The sequence below is a fragment of the Drosophila teissieri genome, chromosome 3L (genome assembly GCF_016746235.2).
Source record: "Drosophila teissieri strain GT53w chromosome 3L, Prin_Dtei_1.1, whole genome shotgun sequence".
Lineage (NCBI taxonomy): Eukaryota > Metazoa > Arthropoda > Insecta > Diptera > Drosophilidae > Drosophila > Drosophila teissieri.
Genome location: NC_053031.1, coordinates 20,927,611 through 20,948,678, shown reverse-complemented (window position 1 = coordinate 20,948,678; position 21,068 = coordinate 20,927,611). Strand labels below are relative to the sequence as shown.

Below are 21,068 nucleotides of genomic sequence, written 5' to 3'. Positions count from 1 at the left end.
GGGAATCGTCTTTGCCATTTACACTTTCAAATTTAATTTGTTAAAGAACGCAAACGAAATCATTTATTTTATTATAATACATATTTTATATAATATTTATTTTATATTCTAATATACAGATTTATTTCCTAAGGTACTGCTCGGGATCGGTAAGAAAGGCTTCCAGAAAAGGTATTCCCTTGGGCAGATACTGAATGTTTTCATTGAAGAGATGCAGTTCGGGGCGTAGGATGTCCGTGAAGGAAATGTCTTCAATATTGCCAATTTCAATAAGGAAACTGATCTTCTCGAGACGCACAACGGGTTCCTGCTCGATGCATTTTCGTACTATCTTTCTGACAATAGTTCGATTTGCTTCTCTAAAAAGGTACCAATTAAATTAAAAATGTATTTAAATAACACAGAAAGAAGGACTTACCTTAAAAGCATCGCCCTTTTCTGTGCTAGAAGGGCTAAAACATTGTGAAACTGTTGCTTGACCTTTGCAATTGTCCGATCAATGCCGCTGAGAAATTTTAAAAAAGCTGTCTCATCACTGCCATCGATCTCGTCAGCAGGATTCAGGGGCAGCCTGAGACTTAAGTGGAAGTTTAAAAAGTGTTCACGCGATGACCATTGTTCCTTTGGAGTGGGCACCTCATTGTCTAATTCAATGGAACACACGCTAATGGTCGACTCATCCACCAAGTCTTCAATTTGGTAGTTTACCACGATTCGGAACGTGGTCAGCTGTTGGTGGTAAAATATCAATTGCTGGGACACTTTACGTTGGTAGTCGAATATCCAGTTGGGCTGCTGTTCGACCAGCAAACGTTTGAGTCGTGTAAAGAAAGATTCCGGGGGTTTGGCTATGGCCTTATGTTGACCAGTTTGTCTGTTGAAGAAAAATAGTAAATGTTGAATAAATATTTCAAAACTTCAAGTGCATTCGGTACTTACATCTTGCACATTTCTAGAAGCGCCGCTTTGTTCCACTTGGTTGGCTCCTCCTCCACCCTGGTCTGCTCCATTGAATCGTCAGAGTCCTGGTTCCTGGACAGCCGAGCCTCCTCCTCGATCTCCCAGTAACGGTTTACATCCTTCCAAGACGGTTTCTGTCTTATGTTGCGCAGCCGTTGCTGTTGCCTTGAAAAGTCCCACAATTTCTGGGGTGGCAGGATAAATGAATCGCTACTAAGCCTCGTCTCGCTTAAAGTTTGATTGCAATTCGCACACTTTCTGCAGCAGCCTTCGCTGCCAGCTTTTACCATTGGATTAAGCTGACCTTCGCAGATTTCAGATTTTAAGTGATGCTTGTCTTGTTCTTGCTCCTCGTCCTCCTCGTCATCATCGTCTGTTTCCTCCGCCAGCGTGGAAACCAGACTTAGCTGCTCGTTGTCTAACTGGTGGGGCTGCTCTTTAACTTCCCCACCCAAAACTCCTGCGGCTGCAAATATTGTGGTGTTCCCGGTCAGATTGATGAATTTTGAGTTCGTTGCGGCGTAGCTCTTGAAGGTTCTATCGTTGGAGCTGCCGCTCTCCCTTTCGCTAGACTTGCGCTGCTCCTCCTTTTGTTCCTGGAAGAAATTGTTCACATCGGAGATAGTTATGGGTTTCTCCTCCAGATCCATGTCATATGCTGATTTTCGTGGCAGCACTAGCATATCAAGACCGCCCTGTTTGTCCAATTCAGTTACAACAGGATTATAGCCCCTAACTGGCTGCACCGACGCATCCAACTGCTCTACTGTAAAGGTCCTGCGTAGTTTATTTGTCCGTGAATTCATCTGAATGTTCGTCGTTCCCCAAGCACCATCCTGTTCGTCCTCCATTTCGGTATCAATGTTGCGATTCGTAAGCAAATGCGTGTGTCGCTTCTTGGACTCTGGAAGATTTGGCGTGAGATGCGTGGGTAGGCGCTTTAGTTGACAGGGATTTTTCGGAGTGCCAAAGCCGCAGGCATCTCCCTCAAGGTCTATTGGAACTGGTTGGTACATGGACAATTTTTTGCGATGAGAAGTCATGAGCACTCTCTTGTGAATCGGGGTTTTGCATATCTCCTCCTGATCCATAAATTCAGTCAACGACATTCCCGGAGTCATTGCGTTGAAGTCCGGACCCCTCGACCTGAATGCCGGACTTTGGAAGTCCATTGATTCAGACATAGCCATGGATTGATGGGTCCTAGCACTGGGAGAAGTGCCCATCTCTTCCTTTTGCACAGACTCGTTGGGTGAATTGATATTTCCTTTTGGTTTTTCTGATTTTTTAGAAATTTGTCGTTCACTTGGGGGGTAGTTATGACCAAAACTCCGCTCATCCTCTTCCATGGGTTCTGATAACAGTACTGTATGTCTTCTGGATGACGGAGCCACAGGAACCTGGCTCTCTCTGGGTAAAGTCACCTCCACGGTTTGTGACAACTGGGGCCTTTTGGAGGCCAAATCCTCCGTGATGGGCTCCGCTGATACCTTTGAACCCATTGATTTAATTTTCGAATTTCCAGTATGTTGAGCGGATACATCTGCCATGGACTCAGACGAAAACAGCGTAGTTCTGCCCTTGATCACCGTTTTAGATTCATTATGCTGTGGGTATGGAACATAATCCTCCTCAATGGGCACCGGTATATGCGAGGTTTTTCTTGTTTTGGCAGATATATTCCTCAATCCACCAGACTGTTGTACATTTATAGCTTCAAAATGTGATTCATTGGGGTTATTTTGCTCGGCCACACTGTGGATACTCATATCTTCTTCGATGGGCTCTGCCATGGTAAGGGTCTGTCTGCATCTAGATCTCAGAGGTCCAACTGAAGGGTTTTCCTTTCCGGCTCTCAAATCCGCCTGAATAGAATCATGCGAGATAAGGGTGTTTCTCGGCTTCTGGTGGAGGTTGTTTGCGGGTTCCGAATATTTTTGTAAACGCTCTGCCTTAGAAAGAGTTTGAGCCGACTCGGGAAATGGATGTTTAGATATTTGATCAGTAATAGAAAATATAGCATTTTCAATGGGTTCCGCGAATGATTGAATAATTCTGGCAGTTAAAGATAACTCCTTAGAATTTTCCAGCGGTTTACGTAAGTCCAAATCCTCTTCAATGGGTTCAGCATTTATCAGCGTGTGGCGTCTTGAGTGCTCCCGAGTGATCTTACCTTTAGAAACAGGATGTGGCTTCGGCTGTTCCTTTGACTGATTGAACACATCTTCCTGTATAGGCTCTGCCATCAGCAGAGTCTGACGCGGTTTGGTTGGCTGGCGAGCGTTTTCGAATACCATTTCGTCAGAGGATTCTTTCAAAAATCCCGTACGGTTAGATTTATAATGAGATTGGCCGATTTTGTCAGCGACAGACGTATTACTCTCTTCTTCTATCGGTTCCGCCATCAGAATGGTCCGTCTCGACATTAGGGTCCCATTGGTGCTGGTATTCTTTTTTTTCTCTTCGTTGAGCGGGTCGTTAGTTAATTCTTCTTCAATTGGTTCGGACATCAGAAGAGTGTGTCTTCCTTTGGAAGTTGACGAACCTGTGGTGTTGCTGTGCACCATTTTCGCAAGTGACTTAGCTCCCGGCTCTCCAACATCTTCTTCAATGGGTTCTGCCATGATGAGCGTTTGCCTTGGCTTGAATCTTTGTTGTCTAGCTGGACCATTTTCCCTTCCTGCTGCCAGGTGCTCCTGAATATGTTCTTCTTCAATGGGCTCAGAGAATAATTGAGTGTGCCTCGATTTCGTTCGCTGCTGCTCAGATAATTTATCTATTGTTTTTTGTGTCACTGTTGACTTATTCTTTAGCAGTGGAAGACACATATCCTCCTCTATGGGTTCTGACATAAGAAGAGTTTGTCTGGACTTGGTTATCTTATTTATGTCGTCCTCTCCAGGTTTGGCATTATTATAAATTTGTGGATCTTTACTGTTACATTCGGAGTCCTCCTCCATTGGTTCTTCGACCAGGAGAGTTTGCCTAGCATTGGAATTTTTTTTCGATGCGAAACTTTTGCCTTGGTTTAGTTGACTGAATTCCAGAGGTCCTGCCTTGTTTCTTTTGTTACTAAGAAATATTTCCTCTTCCATAGGCTCTTCTAACAGAAGAGTTTGCCGACCCTTGGATTTGTTTTTTTTAAGCTCAAATTCTTTCATTGGTATGTGCTTGTCTGAAATGAATTCCTCCTCATTCAGAGGTTCCGCTAAGTGCAGAGTTTTTCTTTTGGAATTGTGAACGACTTTACTACTCATTTCCTCTTCCATGGGTTCCTCTAAAAGCAGGGTTTTCCTCGCTTTGAATTCGTTATTTCTAGGGGAAACATTTTTAATAGGTAAAATTTTACTTTGGTTTAAGAACGTTTCTTTCAGTGCTTCGGCTAAATAAAGTGTATGGTCTACTTCGGATTGACCTGTTTCCCGGGGAGCCGCGTTGGGCTTTAAATGTAAATCCTTGAGAGGACTTATGATGTCCTCCTCCATACTTTCTTGCATCAAGAGCGTCTCCCTGCGTTTGGTTTTAGTGAAGGCCCAACCGATGTGTTTTTGATTGGTGTTCTGCTCGTTGCTACTGGATTTTTCGTAGATAGTCTCCTGCGTTGTAACCGAAATCTCCTTCCTCACGTACGTAGACTTCGTAGCTTCATGATCCATGGATTCATTGAGATGCAAGGTGCGTCGTGTGGGAACAGTTTTTAATTCAGGAATAGCAGAATAATCTATCTGACTCATCTGCATTTCTTCAGCTATAAAATCAGTCTTACGAGGCTTGGAACTCGGAATCGGTTGAAAGTCTTGGCTTATCGTAGGATATTCCAAATTCAATTCCGGGTTTTCGTAAGTAGTCTCCCTCCTCGTCGAGTTCTTTGACGTATTTCTCGACTGGGTTTCGTCGCCCAGTCTGGCATGAGCCAAGAAGTTTGTATTGTCAAGCATCATCTCATCCGCCTGGGACAGTCGATACTTTTGCTTCTCATCCACCACCTTCAGTTGCTCGTTGTCCTTTCGAACTGGACTTGTTTTCGTCGGCGACAAGGTCATGTTCTCACTGAAATTTAACGTTCCTCGTGGCACTATGCTCCTTATATCATTCTTTGGACTTCTATCTTCTGTTCTTTCCTGTTCCAGGCCACGCCAAAATCTATTTTTATTGTCCTTACGATCCGTTGTCGGCGTTTTTGGCCCATTTGGAAAAATCTGGATCTTACCCGCCTCTAGGTCTTCGTTGAGTTGACGGAAGTTGATTTTTTTGCTTATGTTTTTCCCCGAAATCATGTCGAATGGTATCAGCATGGACTCATCTCTCGTAAAGTTCATGGTGCTGTTAAGGCTCTCAAATGAGTTTGATGGCGAACGATCTCGGTCATTGGAAACTGCTAAATAAAGTAAAATAACCGAAAGTCAGTATGAATAGAATCTTTTGTAAAGGAAGTTAATTATGATAACACTAACCATTTAATGGGAGTAATACACCTCCAGTTGCTCCATGTGTTTTATTCTTGGTTTCCTCTATATCTATGAAAAGCGATTTCTGCGCCGGTGTTTTTGTCTGGTTTTTGGTAAACTCACGCATCTCCCTCACAATGCTGTCGTCTTCCAGCTCCATTGAACTTTGCTGAGTTGGAGGATACAGAGTTGTAACAAGAGCTGGAGCGGAAACCGGAGCGGGAGCAGCAGAAGCAGGAGCGGCTGGAGTAGGATCAGTAAATCCCAATGGCGTGATGTCCATGAAGGAGTCACTCACAGCCTTGACCGCTGGCGTGTATGCCCCCTTCTCTCTCTCTTTGGGTGGCAATTTGAAGGAGGATTCGTCACAAACGCTAGCCGGGATTTGAATGCGGTTAACGAGAGATCCAGACATCAGATCCATGGTCTTGTCCCCCAAATGGCGGTCGCTGAGACTGCTTTGCAACAGTTTTCGCTCCTCGGAGGACACACAAAAGGATACAGCGAAGGAGGTGGTCTTCCTGGATTTGTCCATCATTTCGTAAGGCAACAGCGTGAAATCAACGCTGTTCTGAAGATTCACGGACAGGTCGACACGCTCCCGCTCACAAATGCTGCGCAAGGGAATGTTCTCCTTGTCGGCAGATTCGGGAACCTTTGCAACTGAAGCTGATCCTACTGCGCATTTCGATCCCGAGCTGTCCTCAGCATGGTTCTCCGACACCTCGTATGAGTCGTCCCAGTTGTTGGTCTCCTTGGTGTTGACAAATTCCCTATGTAAGAGAGGATGGTGTGCGTTATATATCGCATATATGTATCTACTCGATTCCCACACTGTACGTACCTGACGGATTTTTTGCCACTGAAACTGATGCGTCGCTTGATTTGTTGTTTGATCGCGGATGTTGTGGTCGTCTCATCTTCTTTGGTCGGCGCCTTGCGCAACTGCAAGAAGTGTAGATTTACAATGAGTGCGTCTTGCTAACTACATTTTTGAAATACCCACCGAACTTCTGCGTTTGTTTGCGTTCATCGCGCTATGCTGTTAGCTTGTTTTTATTTCAAAATCCCATTGGACAGACGCCGCGATTTTTGTGTTAATGGCAAAACGGTGTTGCCAGATCGGTGGCGGAAAGTCGCTAAAAATACCAAAGGTGATTTCGATTAATTTAAAACGGACTAACGTCTAACCCAAACCGTTGAAATTTGGTAAAAATTTTCATTTTAAAAATGTTACTTTCATTTCTCTGTAAATATAGTTGGATCAATCATCAAAATCAATAACTTTTGACTATATACATTCATACAACAACTGGATAAAATGTTCTATATTCTGCAAAATCATTTTTCATTATCTGCACTTCACATATAGCGTTAATTTTATTAACCATCAAAATCCAATATTAAATCACAAGTTTCGATATTATCGAGAAAACCGATTAGGCCTTGAAGGTGTCCTTTTCCTTGCGCAGCTTGCCCATGGTGACGATGGGATCGGTGGCTCCGCCGGCGTGCTTCTGCACCGTGGCCTCGTGCACTCGCATGAAGGGGTTCCAGGACTTCTCCTCGCCAATGGTCGACGGAACAGTGGGATCTTGGGAGGCGCGCCGGTGCTTGGCCCACTCGATCCTCTGCTGGATGAGCTCATTGTCGGGCTCCACGTGACGGGCGAAGCTCATGTTCTGCAGCGTGTACTCGTGGCCACAGAAAACCTTGGTGGTGTCCGGCAAAGCGGAGAGCTTTGTGCACAGTGCCTCGTACATTTCCTCGGGAGTGCCCTCGAAGAAGCGTCCGCATCCGCCCTGGAAAAGGGTGTCGCCGGTGAAGACGGCTCCCTCGCCACTTCCCTCCTGCGCGGTGACATGGTAGCAAATGTGGCCGGTGGTGTGGCACGGAGTGGACAGGCACTTCACATTCAGAGCGCCTATGGTGAAAGTGTCGTCCTGCTGCACCCTCTTGTTCAAGGCACCAATGCGGTCATCGCCGCCATACACGTCCAGCTCCTTTTCCCACAGCTTGACCAGCTTCTCATTGCCACCAGCGTGGTCCCAGTGATGATGCGTGGTGAGCACCTTGCTGAGGGTCAGCTGCTGCTCCTGCACCGTCTTGATGACCAGCTCCGGTTCCACGGGATCCACTACGGCCGCCTCGCGCGTTTTCGTGTCCACAATCAGATACATATAGTTGTCCTGCAGGGCCGGCAGGATCTTGATCTCCATGCCCTCCAGCTTCACGTCCTCCAATGTGCTGTGCATGCCTCTAAAGCCGACTTTGCGCAGTTTTTGCACTGTAACGAGGCGATGGTTTCACATTTAGATGGCCCAACAGATAACCACACTGACTAACTACAGACGAACAACAAGCGTAGATATTTGGAAATGGAAATGCAGCGCAGGCAGAGATTAGATTAAACACATATGTACGGATAGATTACGCTTGACGAGACTTGGACAGATGACGGGCACAGCCAGAAACCGCCGCTGAATCACTCCGAAACCAGGGGAATCCGCTCGAGCAATTGTCCGCCAGGAACGCAGGAGCAGTTTCAGATTGCTGGACGAACCTCGGAAGTAGGTGGCCGTCAACTGGGTCTCCACTGTGGTGGCCACGCTGCGCCAGGCGGAGGCGATCATTCCGTCTGTGTATGCTTTCTGTATTTGGCTAGCTAGACAAAAAAGCGTGTGCGATTTGATATGAATTAATTATGGCTCCTAATTACAGTTGTATTTTTTTTTCCAATTTGCTCCGTTCAAACGAGAGTGACCGTTTGCTGGCCGGTAGAAAAATCAGTGACAAAGCGCAATATCTACCGAGAATATACCGAGCCGTACCACCAAAATTAGTGTTGACGCAAACCGGAAATGAAAAATATCCCTGCAATCGCCTTGCACCTTAGAAATAATTTTGAAATTAAAATATAAATTCTTGACACTAGCCCGAAAAGTATCTGTAATTTTTTACGTTAGAAAGCTAATAAGTTTAAAATGCCGTACTTTTCGGCACGCTAAGCTTTAGTTGAGTTTAAAAAATTCACATCTCTCGATCGAAAAAGATGTCAGTTAGATTTGAAGGGGCACGACATTACTTTAAAACATTAAGTCACTATGTCCGAATCAACCGACCCACAATGCTCCACCTCCAAGTCCAACCTGATCAAAGTGAATCATGTGGGGGTAACGGCCAAGCTGCAGTCTCCCCTAAAGAAGATCTTTCCACGGATGAACTCCTCCAGCGATTCTGACGCATATCAAAACAGTCAGACCCACTACAACATGTTCAAGGATGTAGCGTGTGGAGAGATGACCGCGTCCACGGATTCCGGCAGCTCACCACACACTCTGTACGAGATGCACGCCGAGCCGGAGAAGAGTCTGCTTAGCCTGACGAAGAACAAGCCCCAAAGGATCGAGTTCCAGCGCTACTCCAAGCGGCGTCCCCACATCCTCGTTCCAACGAAATCTGCTCCCAAGGCAAAGGCTCGTACCAAGTCCCACAAAGCATCGCAGGCGAAGAAGCAGAAAGGTGGCTTTCTGGCCCGTTTGGTGGAGTCGCTGGACAAGATGTGCAAGTGCCAGCCGCAGAGCCAGAAGTCCATTATCGATGATTTGCCGGAGCCGCAGTGGAATCGCAAGGAAGCCAACCGGCACACCTGCATCGGCATCTATCCCTTCGAGCACGGATGCGCCGATTATCTAAGCACCACGGACACGCATCCGAAGATCAATGCCATTGTCTTGGCCGACCGAGCCACCACCTATGCCACCCACTTCTGGGCGGAGCTCTTCGGCTTGCTCCACATCGCCGTGGCCTTCGTGGTGGCCTTCATCCTGCAGAGCTACCGATTCGTGCTCTACTCCCTGGTGAACACCCTGATCGTTGGACTACTACACATGACCGCGGACTACATGCTGAAGCCCCTTTTGACCATGCTCTTCAACGGTTACCTTCAACCGCCTCTGATTTTCCTGTACAATGTACTGTGTTCTGCGAGGGACATCCTCGAACCGGTGGCCACCACCCTGAACAACTTTATGAAGCCGCTGGCCACAGTTGGGGGAAGTATTCGAATGGTGGACGTCAACTATCGCCAGATCCATAAACTGGCCAAAGATGTTTGACTTTCGTTTTGTTTGCTGTTAAATTGTTATTGAGTTTTATCGTTTTATTAAAAAAAGCGCAATATATTTCTTTCATTTATTCTAACAACTCTGTATAAATGTATATATATGTATATATACTGGAACAACATTGTCATTTAAATAGTAATATTTCAACTAAAAAAGATCAACTTAAATGGGTTCCCCTACCAAATTTCCTAAACATAAATATTCCGTTCCCATTTTGTTTCGTCGCTGGCAGTTCGGTTCCACTTGTTCCAGGGGGCGGAGCCATAACAACCCCTAAAACTTGAAGAAGTTTTTCCACCCATTTCCCCTTCTCCTCGCAACCAGCGCACAATATTACGCACATTCCAAAACCTTCTCGGATTACATTGTTTTTCTCGTTTCACAGTGTAGGCATGGTGACACACCCCTGCCCTTGGAAAACTTAGGGGTAAGTTCGGGCTCAATTACGCTGAATGAAACATTTATGATTTATTTGCTCATTTTGCGGCAAGGGAAAGCATATGTCCAAAATAAAAAATACAAAATACACTAATTGTGTCCCGCGGGAATTTCGTTTCGCTGTGGATAATTAGTTTACAATTTTGGCTTAATGAAAGGCGTTACTTGAATAAATTATATAGTCAATAAAAAGCTAGGCATAATATATAGAACTTGAATATAAATAGTACGATGAATAGAATAAGATTTTTAATAATTGTTTCTCTTTGCATTGATGACAAACACCCGTCAGTCTTGGGCAGCCCTAGGAAAACCAAGTGGTGAATGGTGTTCCGATTTTATCTCATAAACCTTCGTTCTTCATCCTTCCAACTTCATTCATTTTTGGCCAAAATTTCCCAAGAACTCTCCGTACCAAATTTAGAAAGAGCAAATCGAAAAATGTGATCTAGATGATGGAAATCAGTTGCCATTCTGGTCAGGTTTCCGACTTTCAACAGAATTCCTATTCAGAAAGTGAACTGCAATCAATTATCATATTCAAATCTGGCCAGGTACGCTGTGTACACAAATAGCTGAAGAGTATTAAGTGGAAAAGTTGTAGTTTGTTGTTTATCGGTCGAGTTGAGACAGGAAACACCAGCGAAGCTTTCATTAATGAGAACAATGAGCTGGTTGCCAACTAAGGATCGTCTTACACCCCCTTCTGAGTTCTCAATGGGGAAGTGGACTGGACCCATGCAACTCGCCCGCCCAATTAGCCGTGGAAATTGTTTGGTGTTCGAGAACCGAGAATCCCAGCATATGTTCGAAATTAATGAAGGAAAGTAGCGATTGATTGATTTGCGTTACTAAGTGGCGGGGAAGAATTGGAACTGCTCTCCTGGTTTTTCTACCTTTGAAGAGGATTAATTTGAGTGTCTCGTGTTGTCTCCGAAAATACGCCAGCCACGTATTTTTGACCCATGAACCCCCCCACGACATAGCTCCTGAAATATTTTATTATACAAATTATTCTAAATGAGCGTCAGAAAGCATTTATATCAGTATTGCCTATACAAAACTTTCTGCGTAGACTTAGCCAGTAGATATAAAACTAATTGGAATTATTTATTATTTTTGTATTTTATTGTATTCATTACATTGGTTGGACTTCATTGGATCTCTAGCTTCCAAATCGTATTAATTGGATTGTCCTGCGATGTCTCTATAAACACCATTGTGTGCAACGCGTAATGCCCAAAACATTTTCCAGCTAAAGGTGCGAAAATCATTTGGCATCGCCAGACAAAACTCCCACACAGTTCCCATTGTTGAGTGATCGACAGGATAAAGAAATCCTGCGAGTGAATGGGAGCAGACGGGATAGCGACAAGGTGACACCTTACAAAACGCTTTGTTGGGAGTTTCGGGATTACAGATGGTAAGCTGTTTTCTGCTCTATTTTCTAGCCCGAATCTGGAATTTCGGGATTAACCGGGCAGGTCTTCCCTTCTCTTGCCGCAGGATGATGACGATTGCTAAATATCCTGAAGAGTCCTGTCTCTTTTTGCGAGAAGTTAAGCAATTTGTTGAGCGTCGACAGGCGAAACAATAGGCTACAATGGAAAGCCATTGAAAAACTATTGAAAACGATGGGCTGGCCAGCCACAAATGGTTATGCAAGAAGTTACTAGGGAACACATAAATTCGAGAGTAGCTGTACGGATTGTCGTATGGAAAATTGAGTAATAGTTGCAGATTATCGCAAAGTGCTTGGAAATTCCGGGTATTTAGGGGGTATTATAATGATGGATGATGCAAAAAGTGGGAACCGAGTTGAAACGTGAGGAGCTACTTTAAAAGTATTAGCCAGGAAGTGGTTCTGTATGAAGGAAGTGTGGATTAGCAAGATTTCAGATGGAAAACGAACAATTTAGCACTGGCAAAAGGTGAGTTTGTTAACATTAACATTTTACTTTTGTTTTTCATTAAGAAGTATTTACATATTATATGTACATTATCCGAATTTGTTTAACCTTTTTAAGATCCAATATTTATATTTCCAGCCTCAAGTTTTCTATTATTTTTCGGCTCCAACTTTTAGTACTTTCGAATGCCTTTTATGCGCTTGAATTTTTTTGAAACAGACACCAGGCGACCGAGTGAGAAATTCAGCTTGGCTCAGCTAAACACGATAGTGTGGGAACCAAGAGACGCGTTTTCACCAAGCTTTAAAAATCATAAAGTATATAAAATAAGGCTTCGTTTGTTTGGCCCGACGCTTGCATGCGATGCCTAAGTCCTGACACGTGATTTTAATTTTAATAATGGAATTAGCGCGGATGGGATTACAATCCTTTCACTGTGGTCAATTAAAGGGCACACCTCTGCAAAGGGGCGTTGCTTGGCAACGGGTCAAATTGGTCAAAGGTTGAACTACATGTCCTGAAAATGTAAGAAAATATACCTATTTCTAAACTTAAACATTATTTATATATAACAAGTGCAGATATTGTAAATTATCTGCGAGGGAAAAGTAAATATATACAAATAAACTTATACTTATATTACAAATGCAAATAATGGAAACTATCCAGAAGGCAAAAGTATTTAGTGCCTGGATATGTGACGAACTAAAGTAGAGTCTGTAACGTTCATTCCCATTCAAAGGCAGCCCGCTGCTCGCCATCATAATTAACTGAATGCTTTCCATATGTCAATAAAGCACTTCGAGGATTGAAAAACTTATTACAAAACTGTTTAATCCCCGAGTAAGTGGAACTAATCCGCCATAGCGCTCGACACCTGTGCGATCGAGAGTTGAGGGGAGAGAGGGGATATGAGCTGTAATATTGTGCAGGGGTGCCGATGATTTCGGTGTGACAAATCTGGGTTTTTGGGACTGTGTCGAGGGGCATTGCGAGTGTGACGAAATCGTCAACCCTGCCGGCCCGGCTTGGTGCTTAATAAATTCCCTGTCGACAATTCCCTTACAATCACAATCCATCCGAGGAGTGCTCCTGTTTCTGTGGCTGTGGCTGTGCCTGTGCCTGTACCTATTCCTGTTCCTAATGCTGCTCCTGTTCGTGTTCCCGGGGGCAACGGAATTGTTTGGCCTTTTTGTGGATTGTCACCTTTGTCATGTCACTTTATTTCATTTTATTCCATCACACCATTTTGCGCTGAATGCAGTCGAGAGCAGCGCTTTGTAATTGAAATTTGATCGCATTGGATGCGCAGCAGAAGGAATTTTCCCAAACTCAGCCTCAGTCGAGCATCAGATTGCATCGCGTCTGACTTCATACCTATTGCATACATAGACAAATTCAAGCTTGGAACTCAACATGTTTGTCAATGAATTATTTCTTTAATGGCTAATAAAAATGTGGAAATTATTCAAGAAAATATGAGCACCACATTATTAACTATTTGAATGTGAACACAACATTATAAACTATTTGAATGCTTTATCGGTACATCTTAAGTTAAAAGAAGTTAAAAATACACACATATGTATATGTAAGCCTTATTTAAATTTACTACACTGTTCATATAACATGTTTCAATTTAAGTTAATTAAAATGGATTCGTAAATATGTAAATGTCCAAAAAGTCGTTTTAAATAGTGTTTTAGAATACGAATTATCATTTTATTTTAGATAACTTGATCGAGTCCTTAAGACCCTTAACATATTTTTGTTTCAACTAAACCTTTAATTGCACAGCAGTATCTTAGTAATTTAAGGCATCTAAAGTTCCAGCTCAAGAAGGTCATCTGTGTGAGAAGAAGTCTTAACTGCTCGGAAATTAAGCAATATCACAGAAACCCGATGTAAATTCCAAGAAACAGCACACGGCAATCATCAGACACCCTCGAAAACGCTAATGAGGTCATGATGTTTGCCAATCCACGACCCATTCTGCCCCTAGATAGCAAAAACGAGACAAAGGCAAAGAAGTTTTCTCGGCGGCGAGGCAGTGGGACAAAATGGCTACCGACTGCCACGCCCACCGCCCGCGGAAGGAAAGCGGAAACGGAACCACCCCTAAATTGGCGGGATTGCAGCCAGTAAGCGGCTGCCATCCCTCATTCCACTCGTTCCGCAGGCCGACGAAACGGAACGGAATGGCACGAAACACACCCTTGGAATGCAGTTTTCGCTGGCTTGCAGTCGAGTTTGAAGAGCGGTCGCGTCAAGTCGCTGGGAAGAATCGGTCCGGGAAATATCTAAATAAATTCAAAGTTCCTGGGATAATACAAAATAATAAGTGAGCAGAATATCCAGTCAGCAACAAGAACAAAACAGGAGATGTTCACAAAGTATAGATAAGAAATCGTACAAGAAATGAATGCAATTAGTGATTCAACTGGTCGAGTCAAAACAACAAAAATCGGGATTAACTGAGTGATTTGAATTTCGAAGTCACGTCAAGTCAACTTAAGCTTAAAAGGACAGTTTAATTGGCCTTAAGTTTCAAAGTAAACCAAAACAGCTGAAGCTGTTACCAAAGTGCCAAGTAAATGAGTAGATCAAACATTGTAATTCTATAAAATGTATAATGTTAAACGAAACTAAAATGATAAACTGAAGAATATAAAAGCCAAGAAAGAAAAGTAAAAACAACCTCCTATAATTTAACAACCCATCTGAACGTTGTTCAGCGATTCGGTGAGGTGCACAATGTTTGAGAAGAACATGGACGGTAACAATCTATCGGTCTCCATCAGCGGGGACCTGGATTCGACGAGTTCCGGCGGCACATCCTCGGATCACTCGGCTGTGCAGCAGGATAACCTCAGCTCCCCGATGGCCTACGGATCACTCTTCCTTCCAAACACTGGTGAGTCCGCCTTGGTATTCTGCACCCATCGGATCCAACTAGGTCTAGTCTTATCGGTGCAAATAGTCCAGAGACAAGAGACCCAGGGTATCGTGTTTCGGGACAGAGGCGTCAATGAGGCGCTGCATAAACAATTAAAGCCTGGGACTTTTATTCTGCTGAGCAGCACACATTTTTGATTTTTGAGGACTGCATGGATAGGGTGCATGTTGTGGGTAATGCAGTTATGTCGGACAGTTTATTGTGACACATCTTAAATGCCTTTAAGTCTATTGTTCTCCGTTTTATTGAATTTAACTTACAAAGTTAAATCTAAAAAATCATGTTACTCATTTTCCATAATTATAAATGCCGCCTATGATTACCGCTTTTTTTTTAACCATTTTAAGATGGCTTTAAACGCTTTATTTGATCTTTGCGAATTTTTGTTCAATACCATCAATTTGCCCTAAAATGTTTGGTTTAAATTAAAAATGATCTAGCTTAGTAATATTCTACATAGTGTTTTTCATACTAACTACGCACCTCTTCAATTTCCGTTTCTCAACTAAAGGGTATCCGACATTATGGAAGGGCACCCGCAGTTCGCCCATCAATTAAAATGTATTTAATGTTATAAGATTTACATATTCACAACTGCATATCCACACACATTTAGCTGTGTAAAGCATATCGCATTTATTTATTTGCCGATGTCTCTTTCGGGCTCAATATGATCCACAGTGGCAGTCCCCTTCGTCTGAGGTGTCGAAAGACTGCCATCGTTCTGGTCATGTCGGGTATTCGATTAGTCACATCTGAGTTTGGGGTCCCCGGGGAAAGAGGGGCTTTCATTGACCACCATGGAAGTGGCACGTGGGAAAGAACGGACAAGTAGCTAATCCGAGGTGTCACATAGATGTAATCACTACAATCGGATTGCTTTGCAAATCTTAAAGACGAACTCATCTGGAGGCCCCAGAAATTGAATTATGCGATCCAGAGTTGCACAACCTTAAGCAGAATATTAATTATTATTTAAATAAGTATTCCAAGATGGAACCACATTTCGCACGTTTTAGAACTAACGTTTTAGAACTAAGTTTGATTGACACAAGTTTCCAACATTCAATACTCAGGTTATCGGGGCAACCTGTCGTGCAAAACGGTTCTGCAGCTAGATAAGTTTGCGCCCTACGAGGGCGTGGAAAAGGATCACCTGCTGGAGCGGCGCTTCCAGGACATCACCAACGACTACGACAAGTCCCCGCCGCCCACCGCCTCGACCACGCCCACGCACTATCCCAGCCTGAATAGCATAATATTCGAGAACGGGAGCAGTGGAAACCTGGGAGACCTCAACGGGAACACGAAGACGGATCTATGCGGCGGCTTACAGAGAACTGGCGGTGGATTGGGGGGCAATCCCGGGAGTGGTGGTCACCTCATATCCAATCTCACAGCCGCCCACAACATGTCCGCAGTGAGCAGCTTTCCCATCGACGCCAAAATGCTGCAGTTCTCCACGGACCAGGTAGGAGGCCATTCAAATATCTCCTAGACCTTTCAGATATATATCGTGCTGTTCATTTCCCCAGATCCAGTGCATGTGCGAGGCACTGCAGCAGAAGGGCGACATCGAGAAGCTGACCACATTCCTCTGCAGCCTGCCGCCCAGCGAATTCTTCAAGACCAACGAGAGTGTGCTCCGGGCCCGCGCCATGGTGGCCTACAATCTGGGCCAGTTCCACGAGCTCTACAACCTGCTGGAGACGCACTGCTTCTCGATCAAGTACCACGTGGATCTGCAGAACCTCTGGTTCAAGGCCCACTACAAGGAGGCCGAGAAGGTGCGTGGCCGTCCACTTGGCGCAGTGGACAAATACCGCCTGCGCAAGAAGTATCCCCTGCCCAAGACGATCTGGGATGGCGAGGAGACGGTCTACTGCTTCAAGGAGAAGTCGCGGAACGCCCTCAAGGACTGCTATCTGACCAACCGTTATCCCACCCCCGACGAGAAGAAGACGCTGGCCAAGAAGACCGGCCTCACGCTCACCCAGGTCTCCAACTGGTTCAAGAACCGCCGCCAGCGGGACCGCACGCCCCAGCAGAGACCGTAAGTCGATATTATAATATATCATTTTATACCATCCATGAAACCCACTGTATAACCTAGCTTAATAACAAACTATAATTTAAATCCTTTTTGAACAACACTACTAATAGGTTCCTATTTCTTGGACACTCGAAATTGGATTTTCCTTACTTTAGGAACCCAAAAATCCATCAATTACACACTGTTAAAACTATTTGCTACATATACTTTCGATTTAAGTGTAGAGTTTCTTAAAATTTCCCAAAACAAACATTTTGAGAAGAGCTAATAGAACTGTGTACATTATTCGCCATTCAATCTTACCACACGGCTAATGCCACTTGAAGTGTAGTTAGATTTCTTAACATTTCCCTGAACTTGAGCACACCCAATTCGTTAAAAGACGAATCTAACCCCGGCATGGTAATTTCCATTTCCTCATAACTCGTAAAACAATTCATTCAACACTTGAGCGTGTTTCGCCCCAGAACAGAACAGACCTTCGAAATCCGAACGAATATAATCAATTCTTTTGGAATTGGCATTAAAATCGTTTGTAAGTGACCGTACCGTACCGTATAGCACTTGTGCCTCTAGTCCGCCCACTTGAGCGTGTTTTATGTCCAATTTCGGCTGGCTCCTTGCACGGTCCCCTGCATATTTATAGAGCCAAGGGACTCGGGACGTGCCCGACTCCTAACGCAGCGCATGCGTGTAGCATGTGCCCCTCATCCTCATCCGCATCCTCAGCCTCATTCTCATCCTCATCCTCAACCTCATACTCGGCCGCGTCCGCATCCCGCTGGTTGATCGCTTGGCCTCTCCAGGGCGTCAAATTGCAGCACCCATACCATATCCCATATCCCACACCACACATACCACACCCGAGCTCACAAGTGGAGTAAATGTGTTCTTTTTAGCTGTTCGGGAATACACAGTCGCACTTCCAAAACTAGAACCATTCAGAGTACGCACAGGAATCTTAAAAAATGGAGTCATGGGGATGGAAAAATATTACTTCACTTACTTTGATAATTGTTAAGGGATTTTTGAGCTATTCAAAGAAGGGGAGGTTCAATAGATGGTCCCATAATGAATATTTTTAGAATTAAATAAATGCTCAAAAATATAAAGAAGACATTTGACTACTAAGTCATACAAATTAATAAAAAGAAACTAATCGCACGCTTTCTGTTCAATTTTAGTGACATAATGTCGGTGCTGCCCGTGGGCCAACTGGATGGCAATGGATTCCCGCGCATGTTCAATGCGCCCAGCTATTATCCCGAAACGATTTTCAATGGGCAATAAACTGCGATCCGAGCGAGGCTGTTTTCGTGTAAATAGAGTGTAGAGCGTTTTATGCTAGGAAAAGGCAAATGGAAAGTGGTCATCAAATGGCCATCTTTGTTAGCTGTAGAATTAACTAATTTTGCTTTATGTATTGTACAACTTGAATAATAAACAAATGACAGTAGATCAATAAACTTGAATTACATTTGTGCGTGTTCTATTTGAAAATAATTTTATTTTGACAAAAATAAATGAGAAAAATAAAAGGAAAATCCAAATGGATTAACAAGATAGAACGCTATTTGATACCCGTTACTCAGCTAGTGAAAGTGCGAAGGAGAAATTTCAGCACTGACAGTGCGTGGCAAAAAACTTTTTAGCAAATCGATAAAAATTTACAAAAAAATTTAAAAATATCAAAACATTTTTCATAAGTGTCGGCGTGGCAACTTTCGGCGTTAGAGTGGGCGTGGCAACATGAATCGACAAACTGGCGCTGCGTCTATGTCTCTGGAGTCTGCACGCTGAATCTCAACTTTCTAGCTGACAGACGGACATGGCCAGTTCGACTCGGCTATTGATCCCGATCAAAAATATACATATTTACTTTATATGGTCAGAAACGCTTCCTTATGCCTGTTACATACTTTTAAACGAATCTATCTATAATCTTATCACATTACCATTCTTGAACATTTTCTATTGAACAGAATAAATGTTATTAGTTTATTTTTCTTAACTAGCTTCAAAAGCGCAGTTACTTAAGCACTTTTATCTGACGAAAAGAAAACCATACCTTTGTAAGCCATCATTTTTTATTAATAAGAATCATTATGTTGCCGAGCAGCACAAATCCTGTTTTTGAAAAAACTGATAGACTTAATTGGTATAAATTATTAGTTGGTATAAATTAGCCAATGAAGAGCAATTTTCAAACAATTTGATGAAAATATACTAATTTGTACGCCCGCCCGTTGTGTGGATTTAATCATGCAAAACTCGCATCAACACGTAGCGTCCGCAAAAAAGAATTAGCTAATTATTTTTAAACTATTGAACTATTGGCGCCATTCATAGCCGATAGCACTTGCCCTGGCAGCAGCGATAGTGACATCCCTAACAACTTATCGAAAAACCATCAAAGAAAGACATGTCACATAAAATAAGCGAATATTTCGCAAACGATCCGCCCAGTTTCTTCGATGAGCTGGCAAGCAAACCCAAGGGCAAGGACTTGCCACCAGAAGGGAGTTCCAGCAGCGCCAGTAACACCAGTTCCGCCGCAAACATGATGTCCAACACATTCACCGGGTTCTTTCAGCCACCTGAATATGTTGAGACACCTGAGGCAGGAGAGGATTCCGTAAAAGTCAGTGACGACGTAAGAAATCTATGGGAGTTGCCGCGGGAACACGAGTCTGGTAAACTTATTATGCCCGGCATCCATCTGCAAAATGACTTGGTACGTAACATTCGATACTTCTTCTTAATTTTAATAACGATTTAAACACATATTGACTGTTTCAGGTAGATCCCATCAGCGTGGCGGTGACCCAACACCTTGGAGAGGCAGAGTTGTCCTACCGAAAGATCCTTCGCGTCGATGATGTCACTCAGGACGAGCGCGGATTGAGAACATTAATCCACGCTGGTTGCTATCGCACTGCCGTGAATCTTACTGGCCGTCTTCTTACCATTTATGGCCAGGGTTACGGGAGATCTGGTCAGCCAGCCAAACACTCGCCCCACTCCCTGCAGTTGTGGTTCACGCGACTCGCACTTCTTGCCAAGTTGGGCGAGTTTGAGCTGTTGAATGCCGAGGCAGAACCTTTCGGACAACTTACTAGCCCCGATGTCTTCTACGACTTCTATCCGGAAATGTACAATGGCAAGAGTGGATCCATAGCCTGCTTTTCTTTCCGGCTTTTACTCGCAGAGCTGCCCATTTATCTGGGCAAACCCCACGTCGCCTTGGACAGACTTTCAGAACTTCATGTGACCACCCGGGAAATCAAGGAGCACTATACAGATCTACACAACAAGACGGCAGATGAGTTTTGGCAAAGGCGATGCGAAAGGGTTTTGCATTCAATCATCAACTGTGGATTAATGGTACGTTTAAGAAAGGTCTTCTTTAAATGAGTCTAAAATTACCCATTTAATTCCTGCAGATGAAGAAATTCAGTATGATAGACGACATAATGGAGGGAACTCTTTTAAAGCGGTCTAGCCTGAGCAAGGAGGATCGGCGTTCCTTGTACTCCGCTTGGGGTCGCATTTATCTCCAAATTGGTGACATATTTGGAGCAGAGCAGAAGATAGCCGTCTCTAGGAGATTAAGGGAAATGTATGTACCGACTCTAAACAACGCGATTTTCAGTTAAATAATATGGTTTTTGTTTTAGAAACTCTTCTCCTGATCTTAGAGACTTGGTCGATAAAGGCTTAATAGCTGTGGCCAAAAACGACTTTCCCGAGGCCTATGTGATATTCCAGAAAGCTTTGCACTTGGACACCGGCAACACAATGATCCTAAACAATATGGGAGTGTGCCTCCTCTACGCCGGAAAGCTAAAAGATGCTATAAATCTGTATGAGCGCGCTATTAACCTGAATCCCCAGAAGTCACTGAACGAAAGTTTGCTGGTCAATCTTTCGACTCTATATGAACTAGAATCAAACAACTCTAAGGCGAAAAAGTATAACTTGCTGCGGCTAATTAACAGATACAAGCCGGATCTCAACATAAGCATAGAAATTTGTCTAAAATTGCAGACGATAAATTAAAGTAAAAATAAGGTTAAACATTCCAATCGAGCGGAATTTTGGCCCAACTTAAGGGAGCACCCCTTTGAAACCGCTTGAAAAGTATTAAAGGAATCAAATAATGTACAAACAGATTCT

General features: G+C 43.7%; 5 protein-coding genes across 10 annotated transcripts; 3 read left to right on the top strand and 2 right to left on the bottom strand.

The window, feature by feature from the left end:
• Positions 1-121: 121 nt before the first annotated feature.
• Positions 122-6,534, bottom strand: LOC122615793. 2 transcript variants are annotated; one of them, XM_043790907.1, is made up of 6 exons: positions 6,415-6,534; positions 6,253-6,353; positions 5,415-6,181; positions 940-5,335; positions 419-874; positions 122-359 (listed from the first exon to the last, which is right to left on the bottom strand). In XM_043790907.1, the coding sequence occupies exons 1-6, from the start codon at positions 6,439-6,441 to the stop codon at positions 122-124; spliced, it is 5,985 nt and encodes a 1,994-aa protein (XP_043646842.1). In that variant the 5' UTR covers positions 6,442-6,534. The 2 variants fall into 2 exon arrangements, with proteins under 2 accessions (XP_043646842.1, XP_043646843.1); XM_043790908.1 differs by having other exon boundaries at positions 131-354; positions 940-5,338.
• A 230-nt stretch (positions 6,535-6,764) lies between these two features.
• Positions 6,765-8,348, bottom strand: LOC122615794 (hydroxyacylglutathione hydrolase, mitochondrial). Of its 5 annotated transcripts, none has more exons than XM_043790911.1 (3): positions 8,240-8,348; positions 7,843-8,073; positions 6,765-7,695 (listed from the first exon to the last, which is right to left on the bottom strand). In XM_043790911.1, the coding sequence occupies exons 2-3, from the start codon at positions 8,039-8,041 to the stop codon at positions 6,848-6,850; spliced, it is 1,047 nt and encodes a 348-aa protein (XP_043646846.1). In that variant the 5' UTR covers positions 8,042-8,073; positions 8,240-8,348; the 3' UTR covers positions 6,765-6,847. The 5 variants fall into 5 exon arrangements, with proteins under 5 accessions (XP_043646846.1, XP_043646845.1, XP_043646848.1 ...); XM_043790910.1 differs by having other exon boundaries at positions 8,128-8,300; XM_043790913.1 differs by lacking the exon at positions 7,843-8,073 and having other exon boundaries at positions 8,128-8,277.
• Positions 8,349-8,493: 145 nt separating this feature from the next.
• On the top strand, positions 8,494-9,592 carry LOC122615795. Its single transcript, XM_043790915.1, has one exon. The coding sequence runs from the start codon at positions 8,513-8,515 to the stop codon at positions 9,524-9,526; it is 1,014 nt and encodes a 337-aa protein (XP_043646850.1). The 5' UTR covers positions 8,494-8,512; the 3' UTR covers positions 9,527-9,592.
• Positions 9,593-14,141: 4,549 nt separating this feature from the next.
• Positions 14,142-18,364, top strand: LOC122616979 (homeobox protein SIX6). The gene is made up of 4 exons (XM_043792596.1): positions 14,142-14,797; positions 15,916-16,310; positions 16,375-16,892; positions 18,077-18,364. Exons 1-4 carry the CDS (start codon positions 14,638-14,640, stop codon positions 18,180-18,182), a joined length of 1,179 nt encoding a protein of 392 aa, XP_043648531.1. The 5' UTR covers positions 14,142-14,637; the 3' UTR covers positions 18,183-18,364.
• Positions 18,365-19,295: 931 nt separating this feature from the next.
• Positions 19,296-21,064, top strand: LOC122617186 (trafficking protein particle complex subunit 12). Its single transcript, XM_043792919.1, has 4 exons — positions 19,296-19,626; positions 19,692-20,276; positions 20,336-20,511; positions 20,570-21,064. Exons 1-4 carry the CDS (start codon positions 19,315-19,317, stop codon positions 20,949-20,951), a joined length of 1,455 nt encoding a protein of 484 aa, XP_043648854.1. The 5' UTR covers positions 19,296-19,314; the 3' UTR covers positions 20,952-21,064.
• The last annotated feature ends 4 nt before the right edge of the window (positions 21,065-21,068 follow it).